At 35.4% G+C, this 18,743-nt stretch overlaps 1 protein-coding gene across 3 annotated transcripts in view; it reads left to right on the top strand.

Annotated features, from left to right (window-relative positions):
- Positions 1-18,743, top strand: part of CaMKI (Calcium/calmodulin-dependent protein kinase I) — a 281,064-nt gene that overhangs the window by 99,699 nt on the left and 162,622 nt on the right. For all 3 annotated transcript variants that reach the window (XM_090404109.1, XM_090404092.1, XM_090404100.1), the window contains exon 4: positions 15,708-15,846. In XM_090404109.1, the coding sequence (XP_090260235.1) occupies positions 15,708-15,846 (139 nt within the window). The remainder of the gene's footprint in view (positions 1-15,707; positions 15,847-18,743) is intronic.

Below are 18,743 nucleotides of genomic sequence, written 5' to 3'. Positions count from 1 at the left end.
GTCGGAGTGTGGTTAGATGATAATAAAGGAGTGAATGTGTGTAGAAAATGTAGGGAGAATGAGAAATTGAAGAGTATTTTGGATTGCGAGTGTGATATTTTTGTCAAACTTCAGAATGAAGAAAATAGGGATATGACAAGAAACGGCGAGGTTGTACCAGAGAATTGTGAGAGTGTGAATGTAGAAAATGTGAAGGATAGTATTAATGGTTTTACTGAGAATAAAAAAGATGAGATAGATGCAATGAGTGAGATCGCGTTGTTGAATGGTGCGATACAAAGGGCAAAACAGCAGCTAGAGCGTATGAGCAAAAGTCGACTGAATGAACCAGCCAATAATAAAAAGTATGACAGGAAAAATAGACGTATGAGTGTGAACATGAACAAAATGAAGGATAGAGTGCTGTATGGTGACTCGTTAGTACGAGGTGTGATAGTAGAGGACTTGACAAAATCGTAGAAGTCGATAGTGCATGGGAGGTAGTTAAGAAGTGTTTGCATGAAGCAATGGCTGACTGTATACCTAGAGTCTGAATAATAAATCAACTAGGGGTTAAATGGATGAATAACACCATTAAGCTTGAGCTGCAAAAAAAGAAACAACTATGGAGGTAATTTAAGGAGAAAGGTGACTGGTAGGCACACGAACAGTATAAAGCACAGGCCAGAAGGGTAACGAGTGTGGTAAGAAAAGCAAAAAAGGATTACGAAAGAACATTGGCCATGCAGGCTAAAGAGAATCCTAAATAGTTTTTTAGATATGTAGCAAGTAAAAGGAAAAATGTACATGTCAGAATGATTTTAAAGAATGCCGATGGTAGGGAGGTAACTGAATCAGTGGATATAGTTGAGTTACTGAATGAGCACTTTGCAAGAATATATCATCCAGGTGGTGACAGTGCAGAAACGAATGTACCAGTAGATTATACAGGAATTGTGGTGAATGAAGTGGAGGTGAGTAGTCTATTGCATAACCTCAGTGTCAATACATCTGTGGGATTGGATGGTATACCAGCTCGTGTTGTACGAGAAGCAGCTAAAGAATTGTCAGTACCCTTGACCATTTTGTTTAATTTGAGTCTTGGGTCTGGGTTAGTCCCGAGGGGGGTGGAAAGAGGGGAAAATATTTCCACTGCATAAAGGTGGTTCCAAGACTGCTGTTGTAAATTACCGACCGATTAGCATATCAGGAATCATTGTCAAGGTCTTAGAGAAATTAGTCAAGAAAAGAATACAGGATTGGATAGATGAAAATGGGATATTGTATGGGGGAACAACATGGTTTTGTGAAGGGTAGATCATGCCTCAGTAACTTGCTCACGTTTTATAACACAGTGACGGCTGAACTGGATAGGGGTAATGGGTTTACAGTAATACTACTGGACCTTGCCAAGGCTTTTGATAGGATACCACATAGAACCCTAATCAGTAAACTGGAGCAGATGGGGATAGATATAGGGTTGGTAAGATGGATAGGAGGGTGGTTGAAGGAGAGATATAACAGAGAGTGGTTTATTCAGGAGTGGAGTCTAAAAGACGGCTTGTGACTAGTGGAGTGCCACAGGGCTCTGTTCTTGGACCACTGCTTTTCAATTTGTTCATCAATGATATAGGAAAGGATTTGAGAGGAAGTGTTCACTTGTTTGCTGATGATGCAAAGTTGGGTAGAGCAATTGTGAGTACACAGGATGTCAAAATTTTACAGGATGATTTGGATAGTTTGGAGGACTGGGCTAGGAAAAATGGATGTCGATTTAATGTGGCAAAGCTTAAGGTTATGCACTTTGGGGTGAAAAGAATAGCAACAGTATATCGCATTGGTGGAACCATACTCCAGGAGATTGATGAGGCCATGGATTTGGGAGTGTTGGTGGATAGGGAATTGAAGTTTAGGGGGCACATTGCAAAAGTGACTAAAACAGCTCACCAAATCACTTGGCTTCTGAAAAATACTTTAACATGCAGAGACAAACAAGTTGTTGTTCCTCTGTATCGAGCCTTGATAAGACCCCACCTGGACTACTGTGCCCAGTTATGGGCACCAGGGTTTCTTCGTGATGGGGAGGAAGTGGAGAGGATTCAGAGACGAGTGACCAAGATGATAGCAGGTCTGTGGAATGAACCTTATGAGAATAGGTTGAAGATTTGTGGGTTGCAGAAATTGGTCGATAGGTGAAGGAGGGGTGATATGATTGAGACATTCAAATTACTGAAGGGTTTCTATAAGATTGATCCAGAAGATATTTTTGAAAATATGACTGGTGGTGGGAGGAGTAGGTGCTATGAATGGAAGCTGGGCAAGAGCGTGGTTGACAAGGGTGTTAGAGCTAGGTTTTTTACTTGGAGAGTAGTGAATGAGTGGAATAAGCTTCCAGAGTCTGTTGTGGGTGCTACGACCGTGAATGAGTTCAAGGCAAGGTATGATAGATACTGTGTGAATGTCGAATAGTTGTTCTTGACATGATGTTAGGGCCTCCCTTGATGAGTCTGTCGACTCCTTGGAGTTGCCCGGAACAATAATAATAATAATAATATGCAGAGGACTGTGGTGAATTCACATGGTGTTTCAGTTTAACACAGGAATGATGTTATTATCCCATTAATGTTTTATAAATGATAATTTCTTTTAAAAAAAATACAGTTATGGATAACTGACTTTAAATTTTTCAGGAAATGACAACATATACTAAAATATTAATTAAAAAGTTTTAATCAATACCTTCCAATATTACGGCAATGTTACATTGCCATCTTCTGGGAACATAAAACTATGATATGTGCACACAGGCACTGACAACCATCAAATGAGGCTGAAGAAGGCAACTGACATTGGTCCTAGAGTCCTAATGGTGCCTCCTAGCAGGCTAAATTGGTTTGTCTTGGCTGTTGGGCTGATTTTCTAAGGAAGCAAGCTTCCCAAATTTGGGGCAGTCTCATGCACCCAAATTTGTTGAGATTTGGGAAGTTTTTTAGAACTGAATCTGATTCCAGGAACAATCTTTCATATTTATATTTGCTAAGGTGTAGTAAAGTGGCTTTCTTCCAGCATATTTTGTGGTGGGTATCTAGCTCATGGTCCTCAAGTCGTGTTGCCAGTTACCTCTTCAGCCTCATTTGATCATTGTTAGTTGCTACGTGCACATATCATAGTGCTAATAATTCAAAAAATTGAAAGTCATGTGTAACCAACGTATAATTTTATCTACAAGAATTACAGTTATGGATAACCAACATATAAACCTTACTACTAGTCAGACACAAAATCTAGCCCAGTTAATCATTTGATTTCATTCAAACTGAATTTCATATCCTGTGTTATCCAGTGCGTGTGTGTGTGTGTTTCTAAAATAAGTTTTGTTAACAATAAGTTTTAAATTTAATTATTATTTTTTTTTTTTTATGATACCCCATGCATGAAAGGTCACAGGACCTATAACACTCCAGTGCTATGAATGAGTAACTGATTAAGGAGCAAGAAGTAGCCTATTGATATGTTTCTTAAAGAGTTGGAGGTTATACTTGGTGGAAAAAAACAGTATGGGGGAGATTGTTCCAAAGAATTTAGGTGGATGGAATGAATGAAGATGATAAATTTGTTTGGTATGTTTGGAGTTGGACAGTGTTTTGGCCAGTTGCTGGGCTGGCTCTTTCACGGGCATTCTTGTCTGAATTGGCTGCTACCAGTCCTCTACTATCTTCTAACCACTAACCATGTTAAAAGTCAAACAGCCACTGAAACCTATACACTATCCAGCTTTAAACATACCAAACAAACTTATCTTCCCTCATTCCATCCACCTTAATACTTTGATACAATCAGAGCACCTGTGGGAAAGTGATTGAAGGAAGTCTGTGAGGAAGGATCATCTATTCAGCAGATTGCCCTCTTCTGTGTATCAAGAATTCTTAAGACGGGTATGGGTGTATTATCCCAAATGTGGGAGCAATATTCCATGGTTGGCAGATCTGAGACTTATAAAGTGTTAAGAGTTTAGAAGAAGAGAAGTAATGTTTTGAATGTATGCATGCATCTGTATATATACAAGAGTGATCTGAAAAGTTCTCGGCCTAACAATGAAAAAACAAATTTATAATTTCAAAATTATTTATATTTTTCAACATAATCTTCCTTAAAGACTAATACATTTATTCCTGTGATGCTCCAGCATCATTATCCGTCCCTGTAGTGGTTCTCAGTAAGATCTGCAAAATACTCCTCTACAGCTGCAATCACCTCTTGATTCGAAGAAAAATGCTGACCAGCGAGGAAGAGATTTAGTTTTGGGAAGAGATAGAAGTCAGAGGGAGCCAAATCTGGGGAATAGGGTTGATGTTCCAGCAATTCATAGTGCAGCTCCCTTAATTTTCCCATAGCCAAAACACCTTTGTGAGCAGGTGCATTGTCCTGAAGAAAGATGATTTTTTTCTTCTGCAAACTAGATCTTTTCTCATGAATTTTTTTGTCATCATCATCATCATCAAATTCCTGCCATGTACCCTCAAGGGGTGTACAGGATATGACAGTACTACATGAAAAAATTACATCATTACTAACTTCCTATCTACAATTTTCCTCCAAATCAGTCTGTTACTTGTCAACACTCCAACATTATCAGATCTTATATTTCTATCGTCTAAGGCACTTTGTACCGTATCAATCCACCTATATCTTGGTCTTCCTCTGGGTCGTTTTCCTGCCAACCTGGCAGAGAACACTTGTTTTGCAAATCTTTCCTCTCCCATTCTATTTAAGTGACCATACCATATGAGATTAGCTCTGCTAACGCATTCCTGGATGCTGACAATGTCAAGTTCTTTCCTAATATCCTCATTTTTAATATGATATTGCCATTGATGCCATCTGTTCACGCCTCTAATCTTTCTCAGGACTCTCATATCTGCGGTCTCTAGTCTTTGGTCAAGTGTTTTACTTCTGACCCAGCTCTCAGATCCATAAGTTAAAATTGGTTTGAACACAGTCTTGTATACAGCTAATTTAGTGTTCCGACTAATTTCTTTCTTATTCCATATGAATTTATTCAATTGACTTCCCACGATACCAGCTTTGCTGATTCTGTTGTCTATTTCTATATTTAGTTTACCATCTTCAGTAAAAATTGTGCCTAAGTAGCTGAAATGTTTTACTTGTTCCACAGGTTCTCCATTCACAACACAGTTGACATTTTCAATGATTCTGCCTATTTTCATTGTCTTTGTCTTTTTATTGCTGACCTTCATACCATATCTATTACAACAGCTATTCAATTTAGTCAGAGAATCTTGCAGACTTGTAGCGGATTTATTTAGAAGTATAACATCATCCGCATAAAGCAAAGAGCTGACATTAACATCTCCAATTTTCATATCAGGTTTAATACCACATTCCTTCATAATGTGATCCATATAGATAATGAATAACAGAGGGGATAATGTACATCCTTGTCTTACACCAGATTTAACATTAAACCATCTTCCTGTACTTCCTTCAATTCTAACTGCTGACTCACAACTCAAATAAAGGCTAAGTATTGCTTGATATAATGCCCCATTGACACCATATAACTGCAGCGTATTGAATAGCTTCTCTCTTGGCACCTTGTCATATGCCTTTTCCAAATCGACAAAACTTAAATACAGATCTTTGTTATATTCCCATGCTTTCTCGACTATTTGTCGTAAAGTGAAGATCTGATCCTGACAGCCTCTATTTGGCCTGAATCCAGCTTGTTCTTCACCAAGCTTTTCTTCCACAATTCTTCTCAACCGTTTCTCAAGTATACTTGCATAGATCTTGCCAGGAACACTCAGTAGGGAAATACCTCTGTAATTCTCACATTCAGTTTTATTTCCCTTTTTATATATGGGTACTATGAGAGCTCTACTCCAATCATCAGGAATTCGTCCCTCTGTCCAGGCTTTCTGAACTATGCAGTGCAGCCACTGTAAGACTTTTATACCACCATACTTCAGCATTTCTGGTCGAATATCATCTACTCCTGCTGCCTTTTCACATTTCAATCCTTTGATGGCTTTTTCTACTTCAAGTATGGATATGTATTCCTGACTGCATGCCTGGTCAGTGTTTTTTATCACTGTGCTGTCATCACTGCTTGTTTCATTTAGCAGTTTTTCAAAGTAATTACTCCATACTTCAAGGATATCTTTTTCTCCTGTTTTCATTTCACCTTTATCATCTCTAATTCCTTTTACAGCACTCTTTCCTCCATTCCTAAGCTTCTTCAACAACCTCCAGAATATTTTGCCACCTTCTTGATATTTATTTTCTATATTCTTGCCAAAGTCCTCCCATGACTTTTGTTTAGCTAGTTTTACACACTGTTTAGCTTTCTTACATTTGTCTCTGTATTCTGTAAGAGTAAAAGCTGACTTATTTGCCAGGAACTTTTGATATGCTTTCTTCTTTTCCTTCACTGCCTCTTTAACTTCCTGTGTCCACCAGGGAGTTCTGATTTTTTTATCTTTGCACACAACCTCACCACATGCCTCTATTTTTTTGTCTAGTCTGGTTAAAAGATCGGAATAATATTCCCCAGTTATTGTTTTACCCTTTTCAAGATAATTAATAAACAAAATGCCTTTAGCATCCCAAAACACCGATGCCATGATCATTTCCTGCTGATGGAACCGACAAAAAAAACCGGCTTTGTCTTCTTTGGCACTGAACAACTGGATTCTGTCCACTGTTTTGACTGCTGTTTGGATTCTGGTATGTAATTGTGAATCCAAGTCTCATCCATAGTAATAAATCGACACACAAAATCAGTTTTATTCTTGTTAAAACACTTCAAGCACTCTTCAGAGATTTTTATGCGAATGCATTTTTGATCTATTGTGAGCAAGCACGGCACCCATCTTGCACAAAGCTTTTTCATTTGCAATTCTTCATGCAAAATATATCCTACATATTCTTTTGAAATGCCTATAGTCTCAGCATTTTCACGCACTTTGACTTGCCGGTCATCTAATACCATATCATACACTTAATCAGTGATTTCTGGTGTTGTTACACTTTTTGGACATCCTTCCCGTGGATCATCTTCAAGGCTGGTATGGCCACGTTTAAACTCGGCAGCCCATTTCTTAATTGTTGAAAATGAAGAAGAGTGCCCATAAACTTTTATGAACTTAGAATGAATTTCTTTTGGCATTAAACCTTCTTTTACAAAGAATTTTATCCATTTCAAGAGATACAGATAACTTTTGCTTCAGACAGCTGTATAAACACAAACTACTTGATAGAATGACTTGCCATCTATGGGAGAGGTAGAGAACTTTTCAGATCACCCTCGTGTGTATATATATACACACACACACACACACACACACACACACACACACACACACTTACTGAATAGGTAGGTAGGTAGGTCATGTAGTTATATGCCAGTTGAAGCATTTAGCCTTTTTAACTTCATTATAGTTTTTTCATGCTATGCATCATATGAGATATATCCATTGGCAAATGAAGTAGTTAAAAAATGAATACAAGCTTCATAAAACAAAACGTGAATTTACAAAGCAGGGGACTATGTTAAATTAAGGAGACAGATCAGTGATGTGCTATGGCTTGATGAGTTGAAAGTGAGAGATAGAAATCAGCAGCGCCTGGTACTTAGTTTACAATCTTTTACTACTTGTGGCAATGTCAGTTTGTATTCTTCTCTTCGGAATTAAATTGTGGCCAAAATGGATAAATTTTACAGTTATATCTAGTAGAAGAAAAGATGAGACAGATCAGGAAGACTAATTTTAGTTGCTGAAGATGTAGTAGAAATGTTCAGTGAGTATTTTTTTAAAGTATTTCAGATGAAGGGGTGTTAGGAGGTACTATTAATTAACAGCTGACACTTGAAGAATGGAGAAATGCTTAGAATTTTAAGTGACCTGATGTTAATAAGGCTGTAGGACTAGATGGGACATCATTCTAAGCCTGCATTTAGCCTGATTTCTAGGAATTAACTTTAATTTTATACAGCACCTAGAGGCTACCTTGTTAGGACATTAGTTCTTCTTCACTTGCAGTTTGAATTGTTTGAATAATTTGAGCACAAATTACAGTTTACTATGTGCTCTGATGGTGCTGATTAGATATCCAACAAAATACTAGTAAATGTAAATTCAATGAATTAATATTTTCTACTTGTGTTGTTTATACTGTGAAGCACTTTTATGATTGGCTTTTAACACAAATAATTTGCACACATTTCATAGTGAAATGCTCTTGTTTTTTAGCCTTCTCTCTGTGTGTGCGTGCATGCACACATAGTTCATCCCATGCTTCACAACTTTCAGATAGATGAAGACATGATGCCCACTTTTCTTTCCTCATACTGTCATTTTTTTGGGATCCTACTTTCTGTGTAATCTGTAAAAATTCTCCTCAAATGTTCTGGTCATCTGCACAGACACTCCATTTCTACACCCTCTGTCAAAAAGAAACCGAACTTTTGATAGAAAATAAAACCCAGGCTAATTATAATTATCATGTCATTTATTTTAATCAATATAGTCTCCCCCAGCTTCGATACAGAGTTTGGCACGGTCAATTAATTCGTTAAATGAGTGTTTTATATTAGTTTTTGGGATACTGTTGAGGGTCGTGGTTACTGCCACTTGAACATTTTCAGTGGTGTCGTATCGCTTTCATTTCGTCGGTAAATGAAGTCTGGGGAAGAGAAAGAAGTCACGTGATGCTAAATCAGGTGAATATGGCGAGTGATCCAACACACAAGCTCGGTTTTTGCTCAAAAACTGTCTCACAATGTTCGAACGATGAGATGGTGCATTATCGTGCAAAAGTGACCAGCTGCCTGCATCATGATATTCATACTGTACGCAACGAATTATCACTATCAATCGCTTCAAAACTTCGAGATAAAACTCACCATTGACCGTTTGGCCAGGCAGAACGAATTCTTTGTGGATAATGCCCTTGGAATCGTAGAACAAATCATCATTGTCTTTTCTTTTGACTTCTCCAAGTGACTTTTTTTTCGGATGCCCCTCTTCTGGTGGTCTCCACTCAGCACTCTGGTGCTTTGTTTCAGGCTCATACTCGAAACATCATGATTTGTCACTAGTAACGATCGTTTCAAGGAAGTTTTAGTCCTTACGAGCAGTTTTAATGAGGTCCTTGCAGTGTTCAATTCGATTCATTTTTTGTTCGTCGGTCAACTTTGGGGAACAAATCGCGAATTCTGTTTACGAAGGCCCAAACTCTCGGTCAAAATGTTGTGCACAGTTAATTTTGGAATCCCCAATTCATCTTCAATCAATCGCATGGACGATTTTGGGTTTTTTTTGATGAAATCACGCACTTTTTTGGATGTTAACTTTGCTCAGTCCAGTTTTTGGATGGCCTGACTTTTTGTCGTCCTCAAGCATCTCCTGACCACTTTGAAATTGCATAAACCACTCGTAAACTTGAGTACGGGATAAGCATTCATCACTGTATGCTTTTTGAAGCATTTGATGCATTTCGGTAAAACTTTTACCAAGTTTAACACAAAAGTCAAACTCAGCTCTCTGTTTGAAACTCATTTTCTGACCGTTCGTCAAAACACACTGTCACTCTTGGCACTGACTCAGCTTCTAATGAAACAAATGTCATAAACAGGTGACGCAACGCTAATGAAGGTTGCTGCTTTCGGCAACAAAAAAAATACAACAGGTGGCACCACTAGTTTCTTCTATTTTTGAAAAGTTTGGTTTCTTTTTGGACAAAGGGTGTAGCAAACAGTTTTCATCTGTTAATGAATTGATGGCCATTAAACCAGTCTGTTCTTGTTTCACTTCTTAGCATTTTGTACAGTGGTCAATAATGCATAAGCCACTGATTTTTTGCACTTGAAAGATACTAAATGCTGCATCTTTAACCGAGCAAACTATCAAAACATTGAATTTAGTAATTTACAAAAGGAGTAGATAGAAGAACTGACATAAATTGTTCATTTTACCACTAATATAATAAAAACATCACTACAGAATATTTAGAAATTTACATCAAATTAGTACTTGAAAAAGAGATGTAGTTTTTGGCCACTGTACCGTCATCCATTCTATTAAAATAGTGTTGTGCGTAAAAGTGATCATTTTCAGTTTGTAAAAACTGTTTTTACATATATGTAGATTGATCCTGTACATACAAGGTCAAAGGGCTGTATAAGCAAATCAGTGCTGTGTGTGGGGTGGAGATGAAGACTGAGATAGAAGTTTATTGATATTTTTTGAATGGTTGTAGTTGAGGAATAATTCATGAGAAATGATGTTCCAGAGAACAGAAGTGGATGGAATGAAAAGAAAGAGGAAAAGCAGGTGCAGTATGTTTGCACTTGAATAGTAAAGGGATGTTTGGCAGCTGCTGCTCTTGTATTAACAGGTGCAACAGAACATGGGGGAATGACATTTCAGCACTGTGCCTATAGAATAGGCACAATGCTGAAATACTGCATCTATGAGATAGAGGATGAAATAAATCTGTAAGAGAGGGTTCATCTATGAGCCAAATTGCTCTCTGGACACTCAAGGGGTTTTTAGATGCACCATCCCAAACAATTGAGCAGTACTCTAAGCATGGGTAGATTTGGGATTCATATATAGTTAAGATTTAGTTTGGTTAAAATAGCATCTTGAATGCCTAGTTTTTTTTTTTTTCAGAGATGCTGAGGAAGTTATTGATGTGATGTGTTTATGCCAGGGGAGATTAGGAATTACTGAGGATAGGGGTAGGTACCTGGAGATCTCTTTTGTGAAAGAAAAAGACAAGATTGTTTTAGTAGCATTGAACATTACAAGATTGACCTTGCCCAATTGAAAGATAGTATGTAGATCAGTGTTTAATGCATTAATTGTAGATCTTATAGCCCAAGATGTTAGTGCTGTATGTTTTGTCAAATGAGTAGAATGAATGGAGAGTACTACCATTTGCAAAACTGTAGATAGGATTGTGAATATGCATAATTGGTGATTGTGAGTAGGTCACTTATGTCCAGGAGAAAGAGAGAAGGTAATAGGACAGAGCTTGAGCCGCTCCAATAAAGAGATGGAGCAATTTACCATCACTTGCAGAGAATGATCAGAGAGAAAGCTGGTTATCCAGTTACATAGGATGGCATGAAGACTAAAGGATGGCAATTTGTTTAGCATACCTTGATGCCAGACAATCAGAAAATCTGGAAATGTCAAGAGCGACAGCACAAGTTTCTCTGACCCTTTCCACAGCACTTATCTGCTCGTTGGTGATATAAGCCATGAGGTCAGCTGTGTAATTGACTGTTTGGTGCAAATACTCATCTTAAGTTTTATTTCTTACAAAATATTTATTTTTGAGCTTATATTCAAAGCTGTTATTTCTGATCTCAGATTACACTTAATATTTAGTTTTGAGATAATTTATTTTTCTTAGCAGCTAATTTTACTAGATGTGGAAAGTAATCTACTCAAAGATATCCTGGCACCGCCGTTACAAAAATGTAGTGAAAAATGTGTGGATTATCTCACATATTTAGCTCAATTATTATTTTTTCATTTTTTTGAAGTTATAATTATAAATAGTTGAAATATTGTTCTCATTTTATCCTTATTTTGAAATGATTTACAAAAGTGAGGTCTGGATAGAATTCTCTGCATGCATAATTATAGATTCAAGTTGCTTTTATTTTCTCAGGGATCTTATATATGTTTTATGATTTTGTGTGTTGCAGACATTGGCAATATTTATTATTCAGAAAAGTTGGAACTGTTTATTAAGGAGATATTTTTCATGAAAATGTTTGTTTTGAAGTTTGCTTAATCACTGCTCAAAATGATGCCATTAATGTAAATAACCTACATTATTGAATAGTGAAATTTTTCTCTTCTTATCAGCTCTTTGTCTACACACAGAGTTCATCACTCATTATAGGACTTATTATCTAATGGTTAGAATTAGTGATAGACATAGGCCTGCTATCTCTGATTGGCTACTGGTGAAGATTGAACTGCACTCAGTCTCCAAAAGCTAGATAAGGTATAAAGGCCTCACTTACTCCCTATTAAGGAATAAAAGGTGTTGGGTGGGGAGACCTGACTCCTACCAGGCGCTTACCTCGAGTGGCAGATGAGCGAAACCCTAATGGATTGCTCCGAATAAAGAATAAGGAGTTGTGGACCAAAGGATGCAGCAGAAGAGTGGCAAGCCGGCTACATTATTCTGCCATTAAACCCTAGGAATCTCCACTGTGTCAAGAGAATGTTATTGCATCCGAGGAAGCTGACACGACTGTTCCTAGATCATAGGGAGCAGTCGAGAAGGATGTTATGTGGTCAGCCAATAGAGTTTCTCATCTCTTAACTTTAAATATAAGGACAGCCACTGCTAAAACCTGGGAAAACGAATCTGATGTAAAAAGAACTTGCTAGGATTAAATGGGATATTGTGGGCTTGGCTGAAACCCACTGGACAGGAGAAGGAGTTAAAAACCTAAATTCAGGAAAACTATTTTACTCGGACAGAGAGGATAATATACATAGAGAAGGAGTTGTCATTTTAGTGAATAACAGTTTACAAAATGCAGTCATGGCCATAGAACCAATGGTCCAAGAATGGTCGCTATTAGATTAAAAGGTAAAGAGAAAAATGTTCGCTTTATAATAATTCAAATCAATGCCCACAACCAGTCACATGAAGATGAAGAAATTGAGTTGCAAGATTTAATAGACAAGACTAATAAGAAAGATATATTATATCGTGATGGGAGATTTTAATGCCAAAATTGGGAAGATCACCCCAGACATGGAGGATGTGGTGGGCATGTTTGGAGTTGATAATAGAAATGAAAGAGGAGAAAGATTATTAGAATGTTGTAAAGCAAATAATCTATTTATCTGTAATAACCTTTTTTTCCATAGACCTTCCCACAAATACATGTGGACCTCACCAGATGGTACAATAAAGAACTGTATTAATTACATTTTAATCAAACGCAATTGGAAATCATCAGTGCAAAGTGTTAGAACTTTAAAAACTCCAGACTTCAACACTGACCATGAACTGCTTGTGGCAAAAATTAAATTAAAATTCAAGTACTGTAAATCATGAGCTCTTATCAACAAAATGGACCTGTCAAAACTGAAAGAGAAATTTATGCATGACAACTATCAAACACTAATAGGAAATGAGCTTAGACGATTAACCTATGATAATATAGAAAATACATGCAATCAAGGTAAAAAAATTGTTACAAGTACTGCAAGAAACATACTTGGTACAACATCAAGGCGAAATCTTGAATGGATAACTCCTGAAATTTTAAATACTTTAGAAGAAAAAAGAGCAGCAAAGCATATATTAAATATAAAAAATACAGAAGAAAATAAACAAGATTATAAGAATCTTAAAAACAAAATTGATAAAATTTGCATATCTGCTAAAAAAATTGGTTGGAGGAAAAAGCAAAACTGTGCGAAGAAGCTAATAGAAGAAATGACAATAAAACTGTATATAAAATTATAAAAGAATTAACTAAGATCTATAAAGTTAAACCACTAACAATGAAAGATAAAAACCATCTAGAAACTGGATCAATACAAAATATTAAAACAATTTATAAGGACTACTATCAAACATTATTTCAAAAAGAATAGGAGGAAAGTATAACAGAAGAGATGAGATATGAAAAGGCACCACCCATAACTGCAGCAGAAATTATAAATGCAATAAACCAAATGAAACTTTTGAAAGCTACGGGCAAAGATGAAATATCTATAGAACTCTGGAAATATGCTGGCAAGGAAGCCATTAACTTAATGAAATTTTTTAATCAAATTCTTTATACTGGAGTAATCCCAACTGACTGAAAAACAAGAATTATTATACCAATTCACAAAAAAGGAGACAAAAGAATATGTGAAAATTATAGACCCATAACACTCTTAAGTCATAGTTATAAACTATTCACCCGAATTATACAAAACAGAACACAGGTGTTTACAGAAAAAATCATAGAGGAAAACCAAGCAGGATTCAAGCCACATAGATCCACTATAGACCACATCTTCACCATTAATAATATAGCAGAAAAATATTGGGAATACAACCTGCCCATATACTGTTGTTTTATAGATTTCAAGCAAGCCTTTGATTCAGTTAATAGAAACAAATTGATCACTGTCTTAAAAAACGTAAAAATGGATTCAGTTATTTCAACATTTATTACAAATTATTATGGAGACACCAAAGCTTTTGTTAATACGACAACATTAAAACCGAGCATTTCAGAGTTGAGAAAGGTGTAATGCAGGGTTGCCCTCTCTCACCTCAACTCTTTATCATCTTCCTAGAAGAAGTCTGTAAAACCATAGCTGATGAACCAGGTGTAAAAATCAATGGTACCAACATTAATCACATTAAATACACTGATGATATCATTATCCTAGCAATCAGTTAGAAAAAACTATTAATATTCTAAATGACTCCTGTAAAACTTATCGTATGAAAATAAATCTTCATAAAACAAAAATAATGAAGATAGGTAGAGAAGGAAATATTTCCATAAATCTTGAAAATCAACCGTTGGAACAAGTTAATAAATATGTTTATCTTGGTAGTCTCATTTCTAGTAACCTCAACAATATATAAACAGTAAAACACAGGCTAAACCTAGAATGGACCAGCATGAATAAATTAAATAATATATGGAAAAATAAAAAAATCCCAACAAGTCTAAAATTATATAAAACAATTATCATCCCCTCGGCTACTTATGCTTCATTAGCCTGGAGATTAACTCAACAACCAATCAAGAAACTTCAAGCATTTGAAATGAAATGCCTCAAAAAATTAATAACCCCACTGGATGCAACACAAGACTAATGATCAAGTCAGAATAGATTTAAACTTCCCAGGTGACATAATAGATACAGTCATTAAGCATCAACTGAGATGGTTTGGTCACATCCAGAGAATGGCTTCTCATAGACTGCCATATTTAGCTTTGAATGAATATATAGGAAGTAAAAGACCTAGAGGCAGACTAAGAAGTACTTGGATAAAGTTGCTGAAAGAACATTCCCATCTGCTCATCTATAGAGTCATGACCGAGGTGGCTAAAGATCGGCATAAGCGGAGAACCTTTCTTCTTAGTGGACTCAACCCGTTATCAAGCGGATGAGATGATGATGATGGTTGATTTTTTTTTTTTTTTTTAATCTAATGATAATATGAATTGCCATGGAAATTATATTTTAGTATTTGTAGTGGTAATGGATTATATAATGTATAATAAGTGGTGATGGTAGATATGTGTTGCTCAGAACTAATGCAGCAGAATGTAGATGCACAATATCGTTATTGTTTCCTTACACTGGATTTTAGATATAGGCAAACTGGAAGTAAAGCAATTGGCACAATAGACTGTTTAAATATCTGATTATTGTTCTAAGATATTTTCTATGATTTTATTAGCACCATACCTGTTAAATCGAAACTTCATGGTTTTCATTATTTTTAGGGATGATTAAATTTCTTTATGCCATGCCACACCTTAATAAGGTCTTGGCCTTTTAAGCTATTGAGTGAATATTTTTCATGCTGTAGAGCATATCGCAGTAATTGAGACATAAGCAGATAATTTATATTTGAAAAAAGAAAACTGTTCCTCTGTATATTATAAGTAATTAACACAGAGTTGTTATTATTTTATTTTTTAGAGTTACAGGAGGAGAATTATTTGATCGCATTGTTGAAAAAGGAAGCTATACAGAAAAAGATGCTAGTGATCTTATCCGTCAAATACTTGAAGCAGTTGATTATATGCATTCCCAAGGAGTGGTGCATAGGGATTTAAAGGCAAGTTATACGTGTTTTGACTTTTAGGATATTTGTTAAGTTGTAAGATTGTTAAGTACTTGTTTACAGGGTTGGATTCCAAAAATTAATGCACTTATACTTCCTCAAAATTTTATATTACACAAAAATCATTGAACATTTTAAAGGAAATTGAACTCCAGTAAAAACTTTCTGCTATAACAAATTATTGATTTGATTTCTATGTCATCTTGAAAACATTTTAAGCTTCCAAAATATAGTTGGTGAATGTATGTTATAGAATATATGTGAATATGTTATAGTCTCCTCACTCTACTGTGTGCCATAGATTTTTTTTTGATTTTTAGTGGAACCTATGCCATAGTAATTAAATAATAAAGTAACACGTAAAAACCACAGTAAAATCTTTAATTAGTAAAAAGACAGATATTTCGTACTGAAAATAATAGTACATCTTCATTGTCTGTAACAGTAATAGGAATGGAATACAGGCAAACATTCGGTGGATCACCCATTAAAATACAATTGTTACCGCATGCTAGGAAATAATAGAAATAACAAATTTAATCTATTAAGATAAATGATTTTTTACATAAGATAAATCTCCCAGATCTTTGAGAGAGACATACAGTCATTTCTATTTAAATTCGGTCGGTGTAAGATAGTTTCACAACTTTCTTGAATAAGCGTTCGTATTAGAATCTGCATCTATGGAGGAGAACTGCTTTATCCCACTGGACACTGTGAGTAGAGTCAATACTGTGCTGCGTCAGACCAGACTTCAGAGGTTTGTTATAATCAATATAATATTGATGTTCTTTTGTTCTGTTTTCCCAAGAACAGCCAGTTTGTCCAAACTAAGAGACATTGCATTCACAAGGTATTTGGTAAATGCCAGCCAAAGATGGAGAAGACAGTTTATCCTTTGTAGAAGCTAATAAAGTAGAAATTTTGTTGATAGGAATATATGTTGGAATCAGTTGATACTTTTTCAGAATTCTACCTATAGGTTCTGAGATTCCTGGATTGTATGGAATAGGAACTCTGTGGACTGTTGAAGAAACTGTAGGTGTTGGAACATAAGAGTCAAGTATCTGTTGGATTTGTTTGGAGTTGTAATCATTTGATTCCATTAATTTTTTAATGATGGAGAGTTCTGTTGTAATAATGTATATTACAACAGATTATGCTGTAATATACAATGAATATGCTAATGAAATCTAATGACTTAAAGGGTTAGTCTTCCTCAGCATTAAATAAAAAAAAAAGTTATTCTTGATAACATCGCCTCATCCCCATACTAAATACAGTTTCTCTTCTAGTTAAAATTAAAGACTATGATTATGCAGTTATACCAATGCACATTTCTGTTGTAGAATCAGTGCAGGAATATGTAGCATCCCTTAAAATACTGCCAGTGTAAAAAAAACTACCTCCTCTTAACTTACAAGAGTTTAATGAGATACAATAAACAGGATGAGCTCTTGATATTATGGATACTTTTTTGTAAGATTCTTTTTTGTCTTGTACAGTAACTGCTGTACATCTGTCTGCACAATTCATAAATACTGTATTATTCCTTCTAGGCAAGGATAGAGCATTAAATTCAGTCATAAATCATTGAGTTAAATAAGCTTGTAGATGAATTGATGTTGTAGTATAATGAGCTGAAAGACAAAAGTTTTAGTGCACTGCCAGACCTTCACAGCTTTATGGTAGTTTAATGAAAAAAATCCATAAAGCTAATATTCCACTCAAATATGTGATAGATTTCATAAATGATCTGACATAAATAGTCTAAACAGATATTGTTGGCTCTTTCTGTCTTCATAAGCAGTATTCCCACTCTTATCAAAAATTCAGTAATTTTTAAAACAAGATAACAAACCATCATTGATCTCCTTTGGATATTTTGATTAGTTTAGACATAATTTCTCTCTTCAGACTTTCTGTAGTTCAGAACTCTAGCACTCTCAAAGAAAGACTTCTTTTGAGATGAAATTATTTGACTTTGTGAGCAGTGCAGAATATTTTAAGTGTCTGGATAAGCAGGTGGAGGATGCAGTGCATGCTCATATCTTGCCTTCCCTTATTAATTATTGTATGTTAAACTTTTGGATTCTTTGGCATGGATTCAGGTAGGTAGGTGATATTTTTTGCAATTTAAAATTCCTGTTTAATTCTCCTATCTATGGTGTTTTAGTGCTTGATCATCTGCTTTATGCGTGACCCAGTTCTCAAAACTATAGGAAATTGATTTGATGGTATTTGCATACTGTTGACTTAGTGATTTGACTCATTTTTTTCTTATTCCATATAAATTCATGTATATAAATTTATGTATTAATATGTCTCCATATTTAATCTGATGTTGTTACTAAAAAATTGTGCTTAAATAGCTGAAATATTTTATACTCCTCGATTCCGATCCTTGAGTTTCTTATTCGGGTTTTAAAACAATGTGGGATCTAATATCCCCTTAATTAAATAATGTTTTACATCACCGAAATGAAGCCTATTGGCTCTTTATTTTAAATAATGAAATATTTTAGTTGTTGTGTATGTTTTCTATTGTGATTGCAGTTATGTTCCTGCCTATTTTAGTGTTTTTATTGCTGATTTTCATACCAAAGTCGTCATAAATATTCATGAATTCATGAGTCATGAAGACTTATAGTGGATTTATTTAGGAGTATAACATTGTCTGCATAAGTAAAGAATTCAGTTAAATATCTCATATGTCAAAATCAGATTTAATATTACACTTTCTTTTGTAATATAATCCATATAGATGATGAATAACAGTGACAATAGCATGTAACCTTCTATTATACCTGATTTTAGGTTAAACCATCTTCCTATGTCTTGTTCATTTCTAATGCTTGCTTACAACTGGCCATAATTTTCATTTCCTGAAA

This window comes from Typopeltis vanoorti, chromosome 2 (genome assembly GCF_054136105.1).
Source record: "Typopeltis vanoorti isolate ZY-2024b chromosome 2, IOZ_Tvanoo_1.0, whole genome shotgun sequence".
In the NCBI taxonomy this organism is placed as follows: Eukaryota; Metazoa; Arthropoda; class Arachnida; order Uropygi; family Thelyphonidae; genus Typopeltis; species Typopeltis vanoorti.
The sequence above is the reverse complement of the archived record's forward strand: the minus strand, read 5'-3'. Positions and strand labels throughout refer to the sequence as shown.